This window comes from Mustela erminea, chromosome 5 (genome assembly GCF_009829155.1).
Source record: "Mustela erminea isolate mMusErm1 chromosome 5, mMusErm1.Pri, whole genome shotgun sequence".
NCBI classification, from domain to species: domain Eukaryota; kingdom Metazoa; phylum Chordata; class Mammalia; order Carnivora; family Mustelidae; genus Mustela; species Mustela erminea.
Genome location: NC_045618.1, coordinates 120,126,778 through 120,144,868, shown reverse-complemented (window position 1 = coordinate 120,144,868; position 18,091 = coordinate 120,126,778). Strand labels below are relative to the sequence as shown.

Here is an 18,091-nt window from a genome sequence, read left to right as displayed (position 1 = left end):
ATAGTCAATAGATTTTTATGATAAAGCTCCTTTAACTGAGTTTATGAAATATGCTTAATTATAAACACTAAGATCTTCAAATAAATTTTTGTAATGGGACAAATGTACAAAATTATATTCAAGAGATAAAGAGAAAAGGAATTGGGGTGCCTGGGTGGCTCAGTGGGTTAAAGCCTTCGGCTCAGGTCATGATCCTAGGGCCCTGGGATCAAGCCCCACATCAGGCTCTCTGCTTGGCAGGGAGCCTGCTTCCTCTTCTCTCTCTGCCTGCCTCTCTGCCTACTTGTGATCTCTGTCAAATAAATAAATAAAAATCTTAAAAAAAAAAAAAGAAAAAAGAAAAAAGGAATTTATTTGTATTATTTAAGTAAAACGTTTGAATGTTTATCTTTATACAGCCACACTATTTTTATTTCAACCTTTGACCTTTTTTAATACAAATTCTTCCCAATCAGAGATTATGTCAACCAGTAAAGTTAAACACTTTTTTCACTGATGTCTTATAACTGCATTTCCAAAATAATGTGGGTATTCGTAAAAGTCATACAAATGGATAAAAACTTAATTTAATACCACTGAATTACCAAAGTTGTCGGGAGTTGGTGGGGAGGAGGAGAAGAGGGAGGCAGTGAAGGAGAAGGGGCAGGAGGAAGTAAGAATTCCCATTTCCACTTAGTGCCAAGAATTTTTTCCACTTAAATTTTGCATTACCACCTGAAATGTTCGATGTAGGTAATTTTTTAGAAGTTTAAATGGATATATCTCAATTTTTAAGGTTCCTAAGTGGACAATTTAAAGCAATCAAACTCAATTTTTTTTTCCAGTAACACCTACTAATAACTGTGTTCTAGTTACATGGGATACAAAGAGGAGCTCATCTTCTGTGAGATGGATAGAAAGTAGTATTGTACTTTAAAATTGATAAAATGTTATGAGTGCTCAAAAGGTATGCGGGAAATTCTATAAGAAATACTGAAAAAGGATTTAGACAGACTAAAAGCAAGAGGGGACCAAGGAAGAATGACATCTATATTTTGAACATAAAACCTGATGGTTTGGCTAAGAATAAAACTTTTTGAAAGGTTTTCCAGGAAGAAGACACAGCATGGAGATGTGCATGTATAAGGCACATTTGGAGAATGGTAGATATCACAATGTGGATATAAGACTAAGTGGGAAAAGTAGTGACTTGACGGGGTTGAAGAGAGAAACTATAGACAATGTGTGACAGATGTGACATGTTGCTAAGGAATTTGGGTTTTACCCTGGTGTTAAAGTAAGAGATGAAAATCAGCCTCTTAACTATATTGAAGGGGATAAAAACAAGACAAATGAAGAAAAACCTTTTTCAAAAAAAAGTTTTCCTGATCAATACCACTGTTGCCTCAAGCCCTGCAACTCACAACGTTTTCCATCTAAGCAAAGACTTGTGTAGCTATTTCTACCTTTCCCAGTGACCCCCTCCCTTCACATTTTAATAAAGTCCACACATCTGATTTCCCTTTCTCCATATTTATCCATCCACCTATCCATCCATATCTACAAAGAACAAGATTTTTAAGAAAACACCTAAGGCACTATTTGATAGCTTTTACTTTTTATGCCTTCTTTACTGAAGATTTTATCATTCTAATCTTGTTCACAAACATTAACCTAAATGTTCCCTAAAAGTTCTTCAGAACTATTTTTTATATATAGCCTTTTTGCTAGACACTTAATTGCTCCCAAGTAATGAGAGAAATAAGTGTGGTTTAAGTCTTTGTTCACCAACACACATACACAGGTATGCACACACATGTGAACATATACCACAATTCTGATGGGCTCTTTTATAGTATGTATTATGCTACTATGTCAACATTACTAGTTGTGACTTCCTTCTCTCATGAGGAAGTTTGAAAAGCTTATAGGAAAGAAGACTATTTGATGAAAGTATATTAATTTTTTAAAATTCTCAAGTCTTCTGGAAAACTGCTATGTGAATTCTATGGTTTCTTTAGGAAAGAGAGGGAGGCAGGCCATAGCCTGGGAATATTCATATATTAACAATTTGTAACACATCACAGAAGTGAAAGCACAGAACAGGAAGACAGTTCCTAGCTGGGAGAGTTAGGGGAGACAGACCAAAAGAAGTAGAATTTAAACTTCATTCTAAGGACTTAATGAGATTTAGCTTACGAGAGGCCAGGAACTGGGAGGTGAAGGGACCACCTTCCAGCAGAGATGTACGTGAAAGAGCTGGCAGCAACACAAAGTCCTGAAGCTCTACCTGTTGTCAATGAAGTGTAGCTGTACTGACAACAAGCAAAGAGGCTAGAGTGTGAGATGAGTCTGATGAGAGCAGCTGAGGGAAAATCAGAAAAGGCCTCACAAATCTTAAGATTTTTGGCCTTAATCTGTGAGTTTATGTTAGGATAGGATGAATCAATTAGGTCACTTGTATGGTTTGACAGTAATAGACTGAAGTAGCGTAACAGTAGGATTAAGACAAATTAGAAGGCTCTGGACGCCTGGGTGGCTCAGTGGGTTAAAGCCTCTGCCTTTTGCTCAGGTCATGGTCCCAGGGTCCTGGGATGGAGCCCCACATAGGGCTCTCTGCTCAGCGGGGAGCCTGCTTCCCCTTCTCTCTCTGCCTGTCTCTCTGCCTACTTGTGATCTCTGTCAAATAAATAAATAAAATCTAAAAAAAAAAAAAGACTAATTAGAAGGCTATTACAGATGGTGGGTATTCAGACTTCAGAAAAAAGTGAAATGATTTAAAATATAGAGTATATGGGGCGCCTGGGTGGCTCAGTGGGTTAGGCCGCTGCCTTCGGCTCAGGTCATGATCTCAAGATCCTGGGATCGAGTCCTGCATCGGGCTCTCTGCTCAGCAGGAAGCCTGCTTCCCTCTCTCTCTCTGCCTGCCTCTCTGCCTACTGTGATCTCGCTCTGTCAAATAAATAAATAAAATCTTTAAAGAAAAAAAAAAACCTTTAAAAAAATAGAGTATATTATAATCTATACTATTATACTATACAATATATAGTCTATGTTAAAGATATTATAATTCTAATCTTACAAACATTAATTAAAGTGTTTTGAAAATCAGGCAAGTAAAATCAATAGAATGTAATGGATTGGACATGGTGGGTTAGAGAGAGAGGAAACAACAATAATTCCTAAGTTTCTGGTTGGTACAAGAACCTGGACAATTGTGCCACCCAAAAGAATGTGGCCCACTGACAGAAGATCAGCCCAGGAGGGAGGATCATAAGTTCAGTTTTGGAAATGCTGAATTACAGATGCCTTTGAGACATCCAAGTGATGTTAAACAACCGGATATATACAACTGGAGTTCAGTGGAGAGATCAGGGCCAGAACTATGTACCTGGGACCATCAGGCTATGAGTGGTAACTGAAGTTGGAAGCAGGATGAGATTACCTAGGGAGAAAACGGAACAGACACTCAGGTCTGAGTTTTTTGGTTTTTTTTTAAAAAGATTTTATTTATTTATTTGACAGAGATCACAAGTAGGCAGAGAAGCAGGCAGAGAGAGGGGGAAGCAGGCTCCCTCTGAGCAGAGAGCCTGATGTGGGGCTCGATCCCAGGATTCTGGGATCATGACCTGAGCTGAAGGAAGAGGCTTTAACCCACTGAGCCACCCAGGTGCCCCTAGGTCTGAGCTTTAAGGTCCTCCGATACTTACTGGTAGGCAGAAGATAAATTAGCCTATAAAGAAAATGGAACCAGGAGAAGTAGGCTGAAAAGCGAAAGAGAACAAATATCCAAAGCCTGGGAAGAGAATGCTCTGAGAAGGAGCAAGTGGTTAAGGGGGTTAAATAGTACTGAGAATCAAGCTAGATGATAAGTGAAAAATGCTGCCTGGCTTTAGTGACAGGGTACAATTAGCAAGAATTTTTCAATATAAAGATGAAAGCAAAAGCTATACTGCATTATGGGTATTAAGTCAATAACTGGAAGAAAACAGTAAATTACATAGTTTTTTGGGAATTTCACTGTGAAAAGAGTAGAAATGTGATATAATTAGAGGGGATTTAGGTTTGAGGTAAGCATTTAAGACAGGATATATTTGAGCATGTTTTTTAATTTATTTATTTATTGGGCAACTGAAAATGTCCTACCATTCCCTAAGCTAGAGAAGAAGAATTTCATAAATACATATGCTTGTGAACACACATGGATTTACATCAAAATTTGCTTTGGTTTTTAAGAGAGAGGGCGTGATAGTTGGGGTGGGGGGAGTCAAGGGAGAGAGAGACTCTTAAGCAGGCTCTATGCCCAATAGGGCATCTGATCTCACAACACTGAGATCATGACCTGAGTGGAAATCAAGAGTCGGGTGCATAACCAACTGAGCCACTCAGGCATCCCCACAGCAAAGTTTTTAATAGCTATATAGAATTCAATAGAATGCACTGTACCTATAATTCAACATGAGATGAGAACTGCTTTAACAGATTTGTTTAACTCTTCTAATTATGCAAACAAACGAGAAAATATGGAGGCATTTTTTTTTTTCAAAGAATAAAGCTGCAAATAACAAAAAACCTTTCACCCATTTATAACGGCCTCAAGGTCACCACCAACCCCTTCCACCAATGGCAGTGGATCATTACTAAAAGTCAATACTTCCAAGGAATGGAGGTCAACACCCAAGTTCATAGCTCAAAATTTTAGCCATTAATCCACTAAGCATTCTTAAGCCCCAAAGCCAAGGTTTTTGAGTTAACAATTTTTCAAGTCATTTTTTATATATTTAGTATTTAATAAAACTAATATCTGAAATATATAGATGTGTGTGTATATATGTTAAGATGAAAGGAGAGTGAAAATGAAATAGGTAAAAACAATGAGTATTGCAAATTATCACTTAACAGAAATTTACTGTTTCTACCCCAATACCATACCTTACTCTAAGTACAGTGAATGAGCCATCCTTCATTCCAAGGGCAAGATGGATTCCATCTACATTTACAGCTGCACAACGAATTGGTTCTTCCATATTACACCTTGCTATTAGTGCATGATCTACTAGGCTCCATATCCTGTAATATTTAATTAAAATAAAAGAATAATTAACTAATGTATGCTTAAAAATGATGAACTCTATGAAAAGATTTTTGTTAAAATAATCATCTATGTAAGTAATATAAACATATTTTAACTCTATACTTTCTGGCCAGAAATTCTAATCTATGAGAAAAGGAATACTACTCATACTTTGAAAGATAAGAGTTTATAAAATCTATTTTTTTAAGATTTATTTATTCGAGACAGAGAAAAAGAGTGTAAGTGGGGAGAGGAAAAGAGGGATAGAATTCCAAGCAGACGCCCAGCTGAGTGGGAAGCCCAAGATGGGGCTTGATCCCACGACCCATGAGATCATGACCTGAGCCAAAACTAAGAGTCGGACACCTAACTGATGAGCCACCCAGTTGCCCCTAGAATCTTTTATTTTTACAACGGTGTAATGACATCAGTTTTTTCCAATCATTTATTTTAGGTGGATGATTTCTACCCTGATCAAAGGGGACATACATACACACACACACTATATGTAGTGTGTGTGTGTATCTATATAGTGGTATATGGTATATACTATATATTTAGAGAGTCTTTTAATTTAAAAGTAACACTTAAGACTATGCAAATTCAGTTTGTTCCACACTCTAATGTTAGAAATCTGTAACAGAAAGTAGAAAATGCCAATTGAAAATTAAGAATTATACTTTTAAAGGACAAAGGACAAAGAAAAAAATTTTTTTTCATAAAAAAATTTATGAAAGTTAATATTTTGAAGTCATAATAAAAAACATCATATCAAAACTTGTAGAATTCAGGGGCACCTGGGTGGCTCAGTGGGTTAAAGCCTCTGCCTTCGGCTCAGGTCATGATCCCAGGGTCCTGGGATCGAACCCCGCATCAGGCTCTCTGCTCAGCAGGGAGCCTGCTTCCTCCGCTGTGCCTGCTTCTCTGCCTACTTGTGATCTCTGTCAAATAAATAAAATCTTAAAAAAAAAAAAACTTGTGGAATTCAGCTGAAATAGTACTTAGGAGGAAATTTAAATACAGATAATATAAAAACAAATGCTTCATCTTAATGAACAGATGAACTCCAAGAGGCTAAGAAAAGATTGTCAAAACTAGATTTTCAGGGACGCCTGGGTGGCTCAGTTGGTTAAGCAGCTGCCTTCGGCTCAGGTCATGATCCCAGCATCCTGGGATCGAGTCCCACATTGGGCCCCTTGCTCGGCAGGGAGCCTGCCTCTCCCTCTGCCTCTGCCTGCCATTCTGTCTGCCTGTGCTCGCTTTTCTCCCTCTCTCTCTCTGATAAATAAAATCTAAAAAACAAAAACAAAAACAAAAACAAAACCTAGATCTTCAAATGTTTTTATAGCAGTCTCTTTTTAAAAAAAAAATTTTGTGAACATATGATGTATTATTTGCCCCAGGGGTACAGGTCTGTGAATTATCAGGCTTACACATTTCACAGCACTCACCATAGCACATACCCTCCCCAATGTCCATCACCCAGCCACCCTATCTCTACTCCCCACCCCCCAGCAACCCTCAGTTTGTTTTGTGAGATTAAGAATTTCTTATGGTTTGTCTCCCTCCCAATCCCATCTTGTTACATTTTTTCCTTCGCTACCCCCCACAACCCTCTGCCCTGCCTCTCAAATTCCTCCTATCAGAGAGACCATATAATTGTCTTTCTCTGACTGACTTATTTTGCTCAGCATAATACCCTCTAATTCCATTCATGTGGTTGCATATGGCAAGATTTCATTTTGATGGCTGCATAGTATTCCTCTCTCTCTCTCTCTCTCTCTCTCTGTGTATACACACATCTTAATCCATTCCTCTGTTGATGGACACCTAGGTTCTTTTCATAGTTTGGCTATTGTGGACATTGCTACAGCGGTATCTTTTTTAAAAATTCTATTTGTTGATTTTTCCTGGGAAAAATAATTTTTTATATTGTGTTTATAGGTAGGAAATTTGTCAAATTATCTTTTAAAAAATTTCTTTTGATTTTCTACATATACAATTACATCAGCAAATGAATTGGTTCTTCCTTTCCAAGTATCTATATATAAATGTATTATAAATATATATTTAGTCTTACTGTACTGAAAAAGACTTCCATAGTTAAATAAAATGGTGACAAATACAATGGGGAAAGTGGATATCACTGTCCTTTTCCTGATTCCAAAGGAAAACTTTATATATTTCAACAATAAATATATTTACCAAAGACTTTAATGCTCTACCGCAGGGGTCAGCAAACCATAGCCTGTGGCCAAACTGGAACCACTGCTTATTTTTGTAGTTTGGAAAGCTAAGAATGGTTTTTACATTTTTAAATGGTTGAAAAAAAATAACATTTTGAGACATGAGAGACTTATAGGAAATTAAAATTTCAGTGTCCTTAAATCAGGTTTCATGGAAACATAGCCACATTTTTTTGTTTACACATTATCTATGGCTGCTTTCATACCACAGAGGCAAAGTACAGTTGTTGAAAAGCTATGGCAAACAGTATGCAACAATCATATCACTTTGCACTGCTTCTTTCACGCACTACAAATTGCAGGGGCACAATTGATAGAATTTCAAGTTCTAGGTGTGTTAACCACATACACATATTGTGTCAAAACGAAAAAAAAAAAGAGAAAAGTAAACTTCAAATTTTGCATTTTTAAGGCATAGTGGAGTATAAATGATAGAGTAAAGAATTATACTTTTAAATAACCCAAAGGACAAAGAAAAAAAATTTATGAAAGTTGATATTTTGAAGTCATAATAAAAAATATCATATCAAAACTTGTAGAATTCAGGGGCACCTGGGTGGCTCAGTGGGTTAAAGCCTCTGCCTTCGGCTCAGGTCATGATCCCAGGGTCATGACAGAGTAAAGCACTGTATTTCTTATGCAAGGACAATATAGTTGCCCTAAAAAATACAGATATAGATGAACATTACTAGACTAAGCACTCCTTGCAATATCTCTTACAGGAAAGCAATTATCAGAAAAGTTAGAATTTAAGAATTAAAATTAGATGTCAACAAAAGTTAAGTTTCTAAGTGGCATGTTAGCTAAACAAGGAAAGCTACTTATTGGTAATGGATTAACAATATCATTTTAAATTGCAGTGGCTAAAAAAATGTGTCCAGAGAAAATAAATTTAAGATTATTAGCCTTTAAAGTGAGAACAGTTTCTCAAAAAGTTGAGAGTTTGGGGAAAACCACCAACAGTTAATTAAACAAGATAAATAATGTTGAGTGGTTTCCTTGGATTGTGAAGAGTCAACAGACATTACCAGTATTACTCAGTTGTTTATTCAAGGAGTCCATGCCAAGTTTGAAGTGATGAAGAATTAGCTTCTATGACTAGTTGGTGTGGAATAACTATAGCCTAGAATGTTTCCAAAGACATAAGTGAGAAAGAACTAAACTAATACAATGTAGGGTGGAATTAGATAGTGTTGAAAAACATGGATAGAAAAAAATGGCCTAGGCAAATTTACAAATACTGTAAAAATGTAAGGTGTTTTAAAAGCCTATGATTATTCATTGTATTATTCTTTGACAAGTATTTTGAAGAAAAACAAAACAAAACACAAAACTGAATGTTTACAAACCAATAATGTTAATGATGAACTTCATCTGATTTGGGGGATATAACCATTGTTAGTTCTGAAGTTTTGTAAGGAATAGAAGTTCAAAAACCTGACTTGCTGTACCACACAGCAGTTAATGGCTTAAAAGTAGTAAAATCTTATTGTGCCTTGCTGATCTCAAAGTCAAGAATGAAATTCTTCTGAACCAAAACTGCCCTTAACAATTAGTAGCTTTGGAACTTAGCTTTCATGCATGTTTGATATTGTGTCTTAATGAATTCAATCTAAAACTATTAGGCAAGAGCAGCACTTACATGTAAAACTTACACTGTGGTAGTTATCTGGACAAGAACTAATGCTGGTTTGTTTTGTTTTGTTTTTAATTTATCCATTTGACACACAGAGAAAGAGCGCACAAGCAGGGGGAGCAGCATGCAGAGGGAGAGGGAGAAGCAGCCTGAGGTAGGACTTGATCCCAGAATCCTGGGATCATGACCTGGGCCCAAGGCAGACCCAGGTGCCCCAGGACTAATGCTGTTTAAATAACATCATCAAGCAGTTTTACACTACTCTTGCTGTGCTACTGAAACTTGAAATGAGATTTCTATTCCCACACAAATTTGCAGGGTATTATTTTTTTCAGAGCCCAATGTTCTAGTAGAGTGTGCTGACCTACTCTCGTGGATGGGCCCTGGATCTTGACATCTGCCCCCTTGCCCTAAAAGAAAGCCACAAACAAAGCCCAATTTTACTCAAAGGTAGAAAAATGCCCCCAGGGCAAAGTGGCATTGGCCCACTAGTGCTCCTAAATTCCCATTTTCTTTCACAATTTGGCTAGTAGATCATTAATATTTTGACAGTTCTTTGAAGATTTTATATTTTAACCAGCATTTTTAGTTGTTTTTAATGTGAGTTCCTTCCAAATTACTCGCTCACCAAGAGCAGAAACAGAAGTCTGATGAATTACTTTTTAAAAGATCAGTTGCCTTTTTTTCAACAGCTATGCAGCAACTGGTAATAGCATTCTCCTAAAACGAAATCTAAGATAGTTCCTAGCAGAGCACATGGGTTAAGTGTGGCCCCACACTAAATTTCCAGGTGGACACAGAACTATGGCATCTCTCATCCCCATAAAACTGAGTAGCACAATGACAGAACAGAACACTGTTCTGTTGACAGAACAATGACAATCAGTCATGACTGATTAACATATCGTGTTAATGATATGCTTGACTGACATATCATTATGTCAGTCAATGACATAATGATGACTGATTAACATATCATTTATGTTATGTTATGTTATCCCACCTCATTTCTTGGAGTAAATTAAAAAAATAATAATAAATCCATTAGGATACAGAAGCATATATTAAAAACTTTTTTTTAACTTTGCAGAAGATTTTTGATAGAAAGCTCAGAAGTCATAAAAGAAAATATTAAGTTCATAAAAAAAAATAACAGCAAAAAAGTTTTGTGTGGCAAAAAGCAATGAAAGAAAGAAAGAAAAAGAAAGAAATTGGTGAAAATTATTTGCAACTTACATCAGAAAGAGTTAATATCCATAACATAAAAAACCTGCTAAAAACAAAGGAGGAAATAATCTATAACCCTACAAAAAATGGCAAGAAATGTGAATAGAGGGACGCCTGGGTGGCTCAGTTGGTTGGACGACTGCCTTCGGCTCAGGTCATGATCCCGGAGTCCCGGGATCGAGTCCCACATAGGTCTCCCAGCTCCACGGGGAGTCTGCTTCTCTCTCTGACCTTCTCGCTCATGTTCTCTCTCACTGTCTCTCTCTCAAATAAATAAATAAAATCTTTAAAAAAAAAAAAAAAAAAAAGAAATGTGAATAGATCATACAAAGCATTCCAGGGAGCCAACTATGTTTTAAACTAGTAAATGGCAAAGAAACACTTTCTTGTTTTCCTGTACAAACTTCACCCAGGATAAGCAAATGGCTGATGAAGAGAAATTCTTTTTATAGGAATATGACAGCTAACAAATGAATATGAGTGAAGTTAAAATACCACTATATGAAACTCTTAATAAAAGATCTAGGTCACGGGCTCTTGACAGAAGCAATACTGCCTGGGGGCTAAAAATTAGTTCTCAGGAATGAAAATTAGTTCTCAGGAATGAAAATTTTAAATATTATAATGCTTTGTAACTCTCTCGGGCCATAGTACAAAAACAAATATGTACTTTTTTTGTGGTGAGCTATATCATTTACTTGAAATTTCATGTGAAGGGGATGTGATTTGGGAAAAAATTATCTAAAAATTCTCATTAGAAAAGCAATAATTATAAAAAAGGTTAAGAAACACTCATCTAGATAATAACCATCAATAGCTGCTAATATGATTTTAAAAAGAGATTACATGTTAGATATCATCAAACAGAGATACACATTACCATCAGGAAATATTCTTGGTGAAAATTCATAACTGCATCTCATCAAATCTCTAGATCTACTTATCAGTTTATACAATACAGGGAAAAGAGAATGTATTAAAATACATGGAGGTGCAACTAGCCAAATCCAGAATATGGGGAACTCTGGAGGAAGAATACTTAGTTTCTTCAACAATAAAATTATAAGAAAAAAAAGGGGATAAGGAGGAAGGAACCTACAGAATACAAGATTTAAAGGACACATCAACAAATGCTGTATATGCACATTCTTTGGAGCGTAACTCAAAGAAGCCAAAGGAATGCTGTGTGAAAACAGTGCTGTGGTGACATTTAAAGTTACCTTTTACACAAAACATTTACAGATAAAATGGTGAAAAAAAATGACAAAGTGTATAAAATATCCAAACACATATAACTGACCAGCAGTTCTTAAAATTTAGTGTACATCACCTCCACTTAGAAGACTTATCAAACCACGAATTCATGAATTTCTGATACTTGGTCCTGGATAACGCATGAGAATTTGCATTTCTTACAAGGAATATTGATGCTGCTGGTCCAGGAACCACAGTGAGAACCACTATCATAGACAATGTGCTAATTTCTATAAAATGTAGACAAATATTAGATCATATTTTAAAGTAATTAGAGAAAGAACAAGGAACTAACAGAAAACAGCAAAAGAGCTTCACCAGACAGATCAGAGAAAACGAAATACAAATGTCCTCTAACCATATGTAAACATACTCAACACACCTCAACAGGAGAGAAAAGCACATTTTCACAATATAACAGGAAATCACTTTTTAATAGATTTTATTTATTTGACAGAGAGGGACTGGTATGTGAATGAGTTTGTAGTAATCATTTTGCTCTGTATATGTACATCAGAACATTATGGTAAAGACCACATTATGTTGTACACTTTAAACATATATAGTTGTTACTAAAAAATAAAAGTAAAAAGTAAAAATTTGGTAAGTACCAAGGAAAAAGTGAAATTAATTTGAATATGTCCCAAATATTATGAATTAATACATCAATATAAAATATCAATAGAAATAAATAAATAAAAATTATCAAGGAGATAGTTTACATTTTGGTTTCCCATGCCAATTCTTCACTTACCACATACCTCATTTCAGATTAGCCACATTTCAGATGCTCATGTGGCCAGTGGCTATTGTGCTGGACAAAGCAGGAATATACTATTGGGAGCTATACCATTTACTTAATGTATTTCATGCCCACTACATATTTTTATATCACTTTTAAATGGATCCTTTTTTTAATTTTTTTTTAAGATTTTATTTATATATTTGACAGAGACACAGCAAGAGAGGGAACACAAGCAGGTGGAGTGGGAGAAGCAGGCTTCCCATCAAGCAGGGAGCGCAATGCAGGGCTTGATCATGACCTGAGCCAAAGGCAGACACTCAACGACTGAGCCACCCAGGTGCCCCAGGAAATCACTTTTTACCTTTTGGGGTAATAATCAGGGCTGCCAAGGGTATGGGAAAATAGGCACTGTTATGCATTGCTGACAGGTGTATAAATTGTTACTACCTTTCTATAAAGCATTATCTAACAAAATTTAAAATGCATATATCATTTGAATACTCAGAAGTTACCAAAGAGATATGCACATTTACACATTTATATAATAGCACAGATAAAAGAATATTCATTGTAAACATTGTATTTAATAGCATAAAACTGGAAAAACCTAAAGTCTCATCAATAATGGACTAGGAAGATAGTAAAATAGGAGAATTCTGAGGTCACTTCCTGCCATGTATACCTGGAAGCAAGAGTTACATATAATGCACGTCACTCTGAAAACAACCTTAAGATGAGCAGAACAGATCAACTACAGCCAACAACACAAAGAAGCAGCCAAAATGAGAAGGGTTGGAGGACAAGAGATGTCGTCAGATACCACAGCCCCAGCATAAGGACCCACAAGCAGGAGGACATATGGAGGTCCACCCTGAGGAAAAAGGGATCAAACCCCACATTAGATACTCTAGGCCCTAGGTACCTACACTGGAAAGATGAGCTCCTGTAATGTCTGGCTTTGAAAATAAGCAGGGCGTGACTCCAACAGCTTTGAAAATCAGCAAGACTTAACTCGGAAGAGCCAGAGAGTTACTGGGACTCTTAAGACAGCTCTTAAAGGGACCAGCACACTTTATCACCTGATCAGAGACCCAGTGAAGCAGCAGTAGTTTGAAAAGTCTCTCCAAAAGAGATTAACTTTAGGGTGCATGTTAGAGGGGCAGTAATCTTCTCTGGTAATGGAAGTACTAGCAGGTACCATTCTCTTGCCCTCCTTAAGCCTAGCTGACATCCTGTATTTATCTTGCTAGTACTACTTGCCCTGAAGTGGGCTTGCCCTATGGACCCACCTCACACAACCTACCTGCCCTGGCAAATGCCTCTCCAAATTGACTCCCACTCCACCACACCTGGTGAATAGCCTCCGTCAGCGATGATGTCTCCCCAAAGTGACAATCACCCTGCCACACCTGGCAGTCTAGGCCAGACAAGTGCCCCTCCAAAATGAATCTTGCACCAGGAAAGGGGGCCAGCCCCACCCACCAGCATTCCCACATCAGTTATGGCCCAATCACAAGAGGTTGCACACAGCCCACACACAGGATATGCCAGGGGCACCTGGTTCTGGTAACCAGGGTAGATTACACTACTGGGCTCTGCAGGACACCTTGTACTTAAGGCCACTGTGTAGACCAGGAAATATGGATGAACTACCTAATATATAAACACAGGGAGTCAGATAAAGTAAGACAAAGGAATAGGAATATGTGCCAAATAAAAGAATGAGACAAAACCTCAGAAAAAGAACAAAATGGAAGAAAACAATCTTCCTGACAGAGTGTTCAAACTAATGGCTGTAAAGATGAGCACCAGACTGGATGAACTTATTGAGAACGTCAACAAGGAGAAAATATAAAGAAAAAACAACCAGAGCTGAAGAACACAGTAACTGAAAAAACAAAACACAAAATAAACAAACAAACAAAACCCAAACCTAAAGGAAAGCAAGAGCAGATCAGAGGATGCAGAAGAAAGGATCAATAATCTGGAAGATCAGTAATCTGGGTCATGGAAACCACCCAAGCTGAAAAGCAAAAAAGAAAAAAAGAGTTTAAAAAAAATGAAGACAGGTTAAGGACCCCTGCAACATCAAGCATACTAACATCTGCATTACAGGGGTCCCAAAAGGAGAAGAAAGAGAGCAAAGGGCAGAAGACTTGTTTGAAATAATAGTTGAAAACTCCTTTAACCCAAGTAAAAAAACAGACATCCAGGTCAAGGAAGCAGAGAGAGTCCCAGAGAAGTTGAACCCAAGAAATGTATACCAAGACACATAATAATTAAAATGGCAAAAGTTAAAACAAGAGGGAATCTTAAAAGCAGTAAGAGAAAACCAACTAGTTAAATACAGGAGAAACCCCATAAGGAAATTAGTTGACTTTTCAGCAGAAACTTTGCAGGCCAGAAGAGAATGGCACGATACATTCAAAATGTTGAAAGGAAGAAACCCAAAGCCAAGAATAATCTGCCAGGCAAGATTATTATTCAGAACTGAAGAGAGAAAGAGTTACACAGACAAACAAAAGTTAAAGGAGTTCATTACCACTAAGCCAGCCTTACAAGAAAGGTTAAGGGACTTCCTTAAGCAGAAAAGACCATGACCAGACAAATATTATGAAACAAAAAATTTTCACTGGTAAAAGCAAACACAAAATAAAGGTAGGATACCAATCATTTATAAAGCTAATAAAAGGGTTAAAAGATAAAAGTAGTAAAATCAATTTTATCCACAAAAATTAGGTAAGGGGCACATAGAATAGAAAGATGTAAAATACGACTTCATACACAAAATACAAAAGGGGAAATAAATATGAAGTGCTTTTATTTATCTATTTCTTAAGTAGGCTCCACACCCAGCCTAGAGCCCAACTTGGGGCTTGACCTTACAACCCTGAGATCAAGACCTGAGCTGACACTGAGCCTGACGTTAATCAACTGAGACACCCATGCACACTTGTAGTGCTTTTAGAATAGGTTCAAACTTAAGTGGCCCCCAACTTAATATATGGTGCTATATATTAAGACACTATATTCAAATCTCATGGTAACCACAAACCAAAACCTTTAATAGATACACAAAAGATAACAGAAAAAGGAATCTAAGCATAATACTAAAGAAAGTTATCAAACCACATGTGAAGAGAGCAAAAGAAAAAGAGGACAGAGAAGAACTAAAAACAACCAAAAAACAATTAACAAAATGGCAATAAGTACATACCTATGAATAATTATGTTTTAATTTTTATTTTCATTTCAGTGTAGTTAACACACAGTGTTGTATTCGCTTCAGGTGCACAATATAGTGATTCAACAATTCCATATATTACTCAGTGCTCATCCAAGGTAACTGTACTCTTAATCCCATTCACCTATTTCACCCATCCACTTCCCCTCTGGTAACCATATGTTCTCTATAGTTAAGAGACTGTTTTTGGTTTGTCTTTTTTTCCCCCTCACTTTGTTAATTTTTTTTTTCTTAAATTCCACATACGAGTGAAAACACATGGTATCCGTCTTTCTCTGATTGGCTTATTTTGTTTAGCGTTATAGTCTATAGATCCATCCATGTTGTTGCAAATGGCACTGTCTCATTTTTTATGGCTGAATAATATTCTATTGTATGTACATACCACTTCTTATCCATTCATCTATTGATGTACACACTTAGGTAGCTTCCATAACTTGGCCATTGTAAATAATGTGACAATAATAACAAAGGAGTGCACATATCCCCATAAATTAGTGTCTTTTTAATTCTTTGGGTAAATACCCAGCAGTGCAATTACTAGATAGTAGGGTAATTTATTTTTTTCAGGAACCTCCACATTGTTTTCCACAGTAGCGGCAGCAGTTCGCATTCCCAGGGCACAAGGGCTCCCATTTCTCCACATCCTTGTCAACACTTGTTTCTTTTATTTTAGCCATTCTGACAGCTGTGAGATGATATCTCATTGTCGTTTTCATTTGCGTTGCCCTCATGATGAGTGATGCTGAGCATCTTTTTCATGTGTCTGTTGGTCACCTAGATGTCTTCTTTGGAGAAATGTCTGTTCACATCTCTTGCCTATTTTTTAACTGCATTATTTTTTTCCTTGATGAGTTGTAGGATTTCTTTATATATATTAGATACTAGTCCTTTAATGAATATGTTATTTGCAGATATCTTCTCCCACTCATTAGGTAGTCTTTTAGTTTTTATCATTGTTTCCTTTGCTGGGCAGAAGCTCTTTATTTTTATATAGTCACAATATCTTCTTTTTGCTTTTGTTTCCCTTGCCTCAGGAGACATATCTAGAAAGATGTTGTGGCCAATATTAGAGAAATTACTGCCTGTACTCTCTTCTAGGATATTTATAGTTTCAGGTCTTACATTTAGGACTTTAACCTATTTTGAGTTTGTTTCTGTGTGTCGTATAAGAAAGCAGTTTCATTATTTACATGTCACTGTCCAGTTTTCCCATCACCATTTGTTGAAGAGACTTTTTCCCCATAGTATATTCTAGCCTCCTTGATTGAAGATAAATTGATCATATAACTGAGGGTTTATTTCTGGGCTTTCTATTCTGTTCCACTGATGTGTCTATTTTTGTGCCAGGAATATACTGTATTGATTCCTATGGATTTACAATATAACTTGAAGTCCAGAATTGAGATAGCTCCAGTTTTTTCTTTTTCAAGATTGCTTTGGGTATTTGGGTTCTTTTGTGGTTCCATAAAAATTTTAGGATTATTTACGCTAATTCTGTGAAAAATGCTGTTATCTATATAGGGGTTACATTAAATCTGTAGATTAGTTTGGGTAGTATAAACATTTTAACAATATTTGTTCTTCTAATCAACAAGCATGGAATGTCTTTCTATTTCTTTATGTCACCTTCAATTTCTTTTATCCAAGTTTTATAGTTTTCAGAGTAGCAGTCGCTCACCTCTTTGGTTAAGATTATTCCTTTTATTGTTTTTGGTACAATTGTAAATGGGGTTGTTTTCTTAATTTCTGTTTCTGTTGTTGTAATATTGGTGCAAAAGATTTCTGTATGCTGATTTTGTAAACTTCCTGTATTCACTAATCAGTTCACTAGCAGTTTTCTTGCAGAATATTTACAATTTTCTATATATAATATCACGTCATCTGCGAAGAGTGGAAGTTTTACTTCTTCCTTACCAATATGGATCCCTTTTATTCCTTTCTCTTGTGTGATTCCTGTCTAGGACTTCCAGTTCTATGTTGAATAAAGTGGTAAGTGTGAACATCCTTGTCTTGTTCCTGACCTTAGGGGAAAAGCTCTGTTTTTCCCCATTGAGTATGATGTTAGCTTGGGTTTTTCATATATGGTCTTTATTATGTTGAAGTATGTTCCCTCTAAGCCCACTCAGAGTTTCCATCACGAATGGATGTTCTACTTTGTCAAATGCTTTTTCTGTATCTATTAAAATAGATGCAAATCTTCTGTTATTTATCCTATTATTGATGTGATTTATCACATTGATTTGCAAATACGGAATCACCCTTGCAACCCAGGAATAAACCCCACCTGACTATGGTGAATGATTTTTTTAATGTATTATTGGATTTGGAATGCTAATATTCAGGATTATCACACCTGTGTTCACTAGAGATACTAGCCTGTTTGTGGACTCTTTACATGGTTTTGGTACAAGGGTAATGCTGGCCTCACTGAATGAATTTGGAAGTTTTTTTTACTGTAATACTTTTTTGGAAAAGTTTGAGAAGAATAGGCATTAACTCCTCTTTAAGTGTTTGCTGAATTCACCTGTGAAGCCTCTAGACTTTTGTTTGTTGGGTGTTTTTGGATTACTGATTCAATTTCACTGCTGGTGATCAGTCTGTTCAAATTTTCTATTTCTTCTGTTTCAGTTTGGTAAGTTTCATGTTTCCAGGAATTTATCCATTTTTTCTATATTGTCCAATT

General features: G+C 36.4%; 1 protein-coding gene across 7 annotated transcripts in view; it reads right to left on the bottom strand.

Annotated features, from left to right (window-relative positions):
* EML5 (EMAP like 5) overlaps positions 1-18,091 on the bottom strand; it is a 174,334-nt gene that overhangs the window by 106,412 nt on the left and 49,831 nt on the right. For 6 of the 7 annotated variants that reach the window (XM_032344726.1, XM_032344727.1, XM_032344728.1 and 3 more), the window contains one exon: positions 4,912-5,049. The exons of the other annotated variant lie outside the window; for it this stretch is intronic. In XM_032344726.1, the coding sequence (XP_032200617.1) occupies positions 4,912-5,049 (138 nt within the window). The remainder of the gene's footprint in view (positions 1-4,911; positions 5,050-18,091) is intronic. 7 annotated transcript variants of the gene reach the window in all.